The sequence below is a fragment of the Lolium perenne genome, chromosome 6 (assembly GCF_019359855.2).
Source record: "Lolium perenne isolate Kyuss_39 chromosome 6, Kyuss_2.0, whole genome shotgun sequence".
NCBI classification, from domain to species: Eukaryota; Viridiplantae; Streptophyta; class Magnoliopsida; order Poales; family Poaceae; genus Lolium; species Lolium perenne.
In genome coordinates, this window is record NC_067249.2 from 219,569,163 (window position 1) to 219,576,094 (window position 6,932).

The 6,932-nt window shown below is 45.2% G+C and overlaps 1 protein-coding gene across 1 annotated transcript; it reads right to left on the reverse strand.

Annotated features, from left to right (window-relative positions):
* Positions 1 to 1,049: 1,049 nt before the first annotated feature.
* On the reverse strand, positions 1,050 to 3,517 carry LOC127306139 (putative laccase-9). Its single transcript, XM_051336750.1, has 5 exons — positions 3,329 to 3,517; positions 3,079 to 3,230; positions 2,681 to 2,937; positions 1,491 to 2,582; positions 1,050 to 1,383 (listed from the first exon to the last, which is right to left on the reverse strand). The coding sequence occupies exons 1-5, from the start codon at positions 3,446 to 3,448 to the stop codon at positions 1,253 to 1,255; spliced, it is 1,752 nt and encodes a 583-aa protein (XP_051192710.1). The 5' UTR covers positions 3,449 to 3,517; the 3' UTR covers positions 1,050 to 1,252.
* Positions 3,518 to 6,932: the final 3,415 nt, after the last annotated feature.

Consider the following 6,932-nt stretch of genomic DNA (forward strand, 5'->3'; position numbering starts at 1 on the left):
ATATTGAATCATGGACTTGTCATTTCCACACTAACAATGAAGACTGATACCTAACAAACATCGTCGTATCCATTTAAAGCTAGAAGTTCAAACATATTGAACAAACTACATCACATAATAATAAGATGTTTTAATTTTCACACTTAGAGAAGGAAAACATATTCCTTTTTGAAAATCTTGAAAACAAAAGCGGAAGATGATTTTCTTTGCAAAGAAATTCTAGAAAGATTAATGAATGGGGTCTTCATCCTAATATTACAAAATATATATGTATCATTTGGTTCAAATAAAACCAAAATCAGGAAAGTATTTTATTAATCTTATTTAATTCATGGAACATAATAGTTTTCTTAGATACATTTTAATTTTATAAAAGGTTTTTGAAGTCGAGAAAATTGGGATGTTACCATGTTTATATAAGAATATAATCCAGTGAAAAAAAAGCTTATGTGATAATACGGAGCACGTACACAAACCGTCTTGAACATGCAAACAAAATGAAGAAAAATAATGCATGAAATGTTGTTTGTGAAACAAAATTATACAACTAGAACAATGGACATTCTAGCTTTCTTTTAAATAAATTTATAGACGATGTATCTATTGTTTTAGGTTAGCAGTAACTAATAACCACTAATGTGCTTAATCATATAGCACATATGTTTGCTAAACAATGACGATGAAGTCAAGCTTGCAATTTTTTTATTTTAACTCATATGGATGTACTTACCTGAACCGGGATGCGTGACTTTAACCACTTGACCCTAATTTCTTCGTACCAAATAGTACAAAGATGGCTAGGGTTCTTGCTTTCCTCCAAGAAAACCCCCTCCGCCGGTTAGCAACTAAGGCCAGGTCGGCAGGAAGGAGGATGAGGGGGACTCGTCCGTCCTTTCGCTGGTTGGCATCTTGGGGCAGGTTGGTAGGAAGGAGGAGGAAGGGGACTCACCCGGTGGGTACGTAGTCTTGTTTATTAAGAAACTCATGTGGAGTTACAATATTAAGTCATAGACTTGTCGCTACCATATGAACATTGGAAACCGAATACATAACAAACATCACTTGATTCCAATTAGAGATAGAAGTTCAAACAAATTGAACAAATTACATCACATTGATAAGAGATATTCCTTTTCTCTTTAAACCGAATCAATAATGCATAGTAAATTAAACTTAAAATAAATTGACAATAACATTTTTCTTGATTGTGCCATGTGGGATGCGGCCACCCTGAATCGAATGAATCAGACACCTAACACTTAGGCATGTTCGTAGGACGAGGCCTCATTTTAGACTCTGGAGTATCGCCTTGTTTCACGATAAATGAGGTGCTCATCCCAAACACCGTATGTCGATCGAAGTGGCAATGCATGAACCACACACCTAACCAATCAAAGTATAATTAAGCACACATTAGAGGTACATATAAGAAAGATTCATGTAACTTGTTGAATGAAAAATGATTGTTAGATGCAGCTAAAATAACTTACCTGGATTTGTTGCTTTGAAGCGCATGGCGACCCAACCAGCCTTGGGCACGGTGACCGTGTTCTGGTATGGCGGGTCAACCAAGTTGTAGGTGGCTGGGTCCGTGGTCTCGTTGAAGACCCCCAACCCTCTCCCTACCACGTAGAAGGCATATCCGTGCAGATGCATGGGGTGGTTTTCGGCGCCGAGGATGTCGGTGTCCTGGAACACAATCTCCACTACGGCGCCGTACTCCAGCACCTTCACCTTTGTGCTGCGCTTTGTAGGCCAATACCTCCTGGATCCGTTAGTGTTGGTGAAGTTGAAGAGGAAGGGTGGGATGTTAGGGAAGTCTGGCTCGTAGACGCCTTGGATGGAGTAGTAGTATGCGTCGAGGATGTCGACGTGAGGGTCCTCGAAGCTGGCGTTGTTGAGGCTCGCCGCCAAGCGGGTGCCGCCTGGCCCGTCGCACGTCCCGTTCCCCGTGGTGCAAGGGAGAGTGTTGATTGCTAGGGTGATGAGCATGTGCTCATCGACTTCCGTTGGCACCTTCACCGGGTGTTCCTTGCTGGCCAAAGACCGGAGCTGGGCTGTGTACCCTATCGCGACGGCGTCGTCCGTGTTGTTCGGAAGGTTGGGGAGGACAGGTGCCGCGCGACGCGCAGCGAGCGGCGCGTCCTTGTATTCAAGGATGGCCGTGGCGGTGCCGTTCTGGTACGCGAGCCGGGAGTTGGACAAGTACGTCTTCGAGGCCATGTAGTACCGGCCGGCGGACGGGGAACTCTTAGCTTCGAGGAGCGCGTCCATGGTCTGTCCCGGTGAGATCATGATCGTCTGGACGGTGAATGGCTTCAGGTAGCGGCCGTCGGTGCCGACGACGGTGAGATTGTGCCCGGCCACGCCGAAGAACATGTCGCCGTCGAGTCCAGCATTGATGATCCGTAGCAGGTACGTCTTCCCTCTCTGCACGCCCACACTGAAAGTGTCTTCCCTTCCGCACGGGTACAGGTCTCCGGGCTGGCCGTTAATGGTGTGTGCGTTCGAGTTATGAATCTCGCCGCCAGTTTTCAGGTACTCCTCTAATTGAAGGTTCAGATCGGTGCTCCACCACTCACCTGCATGTGTGGGTATAATTAGTCACGCAATGGTCGATCAAGAATATTCAATACTAGCTAGCTATATATATACATATATGTTTGTGTGCCGTGCATACCGAGGATGATGGGTATCTCCTTGTCCAACAAAGTGTAATTCTTGACGAAGGGGTAGTCGGTGCCATTCTTGGGATGAACGATGAAGGCGCCGTGGACGCCGGCGCGATCCAAGCCGCTGTGCGCATGCCACCAGATGGTGCCCTCCTCCTCGGACAAAAGAATCTCGTAAGTGAAATTGGTTCCTGGCTGGATGGGGCACTGTGTTATGAACTCTGGCCCATCGTACCACGGGTTCCGGGGTTGGTCCACGCCGTGCCTGCGGACATGCCATTATTCGAAGTTCGTTAGTTACGTCCGCATATATGCATATACAGTATATATGAATGATCGATATGTAGCCGTAGTCAACTATGAGTCTGTTTCCACATATATATATATATAACGTTTTTGCAATTACCAGTGGATGGTTATGTTCTTATCGCCTTGGTTGTGCACGTTCACGAACACCCATTCGCCCCTCCGGGCTGTGATGGTCGGGCCGGGGAACTGGCCGTTGACGGTGAGCAAGGTCTTGTTCTTGCAGAGCCTTGAGTAGCTAGTCTCCTTTACCTGCAAAATCACACGATCGACCCATGTCGTTAGTCTGTTCATGTACATGTGTGCAACCAAAATGCATGTATATATGCAAGGACATGAAGGAGACATACGAAGAAATCATAGTAGTTGTGCCCTTGCTTGGCGTCCTGAGCGAGGCCAACTGCAGCCTCAAGCATGAAGACTGCAGCAAGTAACCAAAGCATCGCCTGCATCTTAGCTACACCCACCATTGCCTTGCCGGCCACAAGTTTCGACCGTCAGGTGGCACTAGGGAGCTGGCTTGCTTGGTAATACTTGCTTTGCTTGTTGTTGTTGGAATTGAAGCAGATGTATGAGGTACTTATAGGAGCTGCTGAGGAAGAGAGATCGAACTCGCTGATGGATAATGCCGATCGACCTACCGACTGGTCCATCCAATCCAACAGGCATGCATGGATTAAAATACTTCTGCAATCAAACTGTTCCGAATATCTCAAATGATCTCAGTTAGCTGCCAAATCTCAAGAGTCTTCGCCGCAACGCACGACGGCCGGCAGGCCCGTCATTAATTAGAGGAGTCGAGGTTTGAAAACATATATATGGAGATGCACACAAATCCTACTTTTGGCACGCACGTATTGTCAGCGATCACGCTGCTATCAAATTCTGCTTAATAAATAACCAGTTGTGGACTAGCTGTTTATTTTTTCGGTGAAGCAATCAACCATGATATTTCTGATTAAGATCCCTTGTAGTAATAGAGTTTGTAATTCCTGAGACGTCAGCCGTGATATTCGCTGCTGTAATTTCATTTATAAATTTAAGGGAACCTAAAATCCGCTGCCCAATCAAATCAAATTGTCAGCTCATGCTAACAACTGCGCTGCCATCACCAAGCGGGCTGTTGAACTGCATCATAACATGCATTCATACAGATCAAATGGTAATTAACTATTCTTCAAAGTACTATAGAACATCAACAACCAGAATGTTATCTCGGCATTATGAACTGTTTGTCAACTCTGAAGCCACAACAGCTTAAATGTCACCTCAGGCAGCTGGACTGTGCCATCATTGAAAGAGAATGCCAAGTGGACGTCGGACTACACTATAGCATGCATGGATGCAGAGCAAAGAGGCGATTAACTAATTTTCGAACTGCTAGAATACCAACAGCTAGCTTCGAGTTCAGAGATCTATCACGGATGAATTAGTCGATTACAGAGGAATGTTTCGCCAACACTCTATACAGGCGGTTAGGATTTAACCCAAATATAAGAATGATGCCCAAACCCTAGAGGATCCGGAGCTAAAGAGGAGGTAGAAAAAAATGACACAAACATCAGACTAGTTGAGCTAATTTGTGCCAGCGTGTAATGCTGTTGTCGGATGTCAAACTGCGATGTCCTCAGCCGTTGATCTTCACATCAATGTTGCGCATGACTCCATGAAGGCACAAAGCAGTAAGTTGACGTACGGGAGTTAGATGGAGGAACGGCAATTGCTGTATCTCTCGCTTAACTGAAGTTGACAGAAACAGTAAACACCAAATTTCAAAGATAAACATGGCATGACAACTCCCCCAGATTCACATTAGACTTGTCCTCAAGGCTGAAATTCTTGGAATACCTTCTGAATGAAAGCTGAGTCCGCCGAGGTAGCTTCATTCACTGAAAGATTCACCCACTTAACGTGCGATTGGACCACAGGGATGATGATGTTGCTCTGAATTCTGCAAACGAATTTCCTTTCAAGCATTGCTTCTGGTGCAAGCCATCCGAGTTCAGTAATGGCACCTGAGGATTTGGGATAGCAGTTGGACACTTGGACCCAGGTGTTGTTTCAGCCGGCTTACATGGAAAGTATCATACAATAGGCCGCCGGGAACGCCTCACCTGGCCAAGGCTGTGGAGCAATGGTGTCTGCCTGATGAAGGAGTGATCAAAGCTAATGCTGATGGAGCGTTCTTGCCGGGGTCGGGGCGTGGCGGCATCGGTGTGGTTCTGCGGGATCACCACGGCGGTTTCCTCAGGGGTGCTAGCTGTTTTTTGGCTGCCGTGACGGACCCGGAGAGAGCTGAAATCTTGGCATGTAGGGAGGCGCTGCTGCTAGCTGCGGACGCGGGAGTCGAACGGGTGTGTCTTGAAACGGACTGCATGGCGGTGGTGTCTAAGCTGACGAATGGAGAGATGGATAGATCGACTCATGGACCACTGGTGGAAGAAGTCAAGGACTTGCTGAAAGGTTTTGCCGACTCGACGGTGAAGCACGTGCGACGCTCTGGCAACAGAATTGCGCATGCTTTAGCTAGGGAGGGTTGCTTGAATAATTGTAATAGGACCTGGGTGGATGAACCACCGAACTTGATTGTTGAACTGTTGGCATCTGAGTGTGCCCGTGAGTAATGAAATGGCAGCCTAATTCTCAAAAAAAAAAAAAAAAAAAACAGCAATTTGTGAGAAACATTGCCGACTTTTGATATGGGAGTGCAGCTTTAGGTATCTATGTAAACTCAGGGATATGTGTCTATCAATACTATGGTGTCTATATGGTTGTAATTTGAAATACACTACATCACCCACTTTGAATTCCCTGTCCTTCTATCAGCATAGAGGCTTGGCCAAGTTTTGCTTTATTTGATTTGAGATATCAGTCTGACTCATAGCTGGTTCAGTGTCTTAAGTAGGTAGTACCAATTATGCAAGCAAAGGTGGTGGTCTCCCATAGAGAGCATGAAGGGGAGTCATTTTTAGGGAAGTGTTATCGACTATTTCATCTGTAATAGATCCATAAACTCGAAGCTATTTCATGCGTATTTCTAAATATTTGTATCACTAGCTAGTTCGTCATGCCAGAGCCTATCAATTGGATTTATAGTGACGAGTCTTCTGCTCAAAGACGATAGGTTTAGGGTTTTCGTGGGGTCAATGCCTGCACGTGATGTCTTTATATATACTTTATATGTATAGTAAATGTATACATATGGTCAGCATATAAACACCGTATGATCGACCTTACCCCCCCCCCCCCCCCCAATCTAAATACGTATGTACAAGATTTAGATTGGTCTTAAATTGATCTAACATCTTCCGTGAGACCCCTTTAGTAAACACATCATCCAACTGAAGAGATAAATTACCTAACCTCCAGAGCACCGGCAGAAACTAGTTTTGGCAAAAAATGGATGTCAAGGTGTTTGGTCCGAGCGTGGAAAATCGGATTTTCAGTAGCCCCTTGATTATCACACCATATGATGGGGAAACGCCGTTGAGAAATACTAAGTTCCTTATGCAATGGAACCTACCCACATAGCTTCAGCAGCCCCACATGCTAGGTACTAGATCTCGACAGGGTAGGTTGTTTCTCCGAACTCCAGGAAATATTGTTCGGTCCAACAAACACCGCAAAGAATCCAGTAGAGCGGCGGTCATCAACACATCTAACCTAGTCTGCATGAGTAAATATGCTAATTCCCAAAGACAATGATTTATGTATGGTCAAACCTGTGTTAAGAGTCGCTTTAACATATCCCTGATTGGCTTAACAACTTCCCAATGTAATTTGCTAGGTGAGAGAGGAACTGACACACATTGTACACCACAGAAGAGATATCCGGGAATACTATAAATTAACAACATTGTGGTACCAGAGAGAATCATGTACCCAATGGAGTTCCCGATGGTGTACCAGTATCACGCACAAGTAGCTCCGTGAGAACTAGCAGAGTAGAAGTGA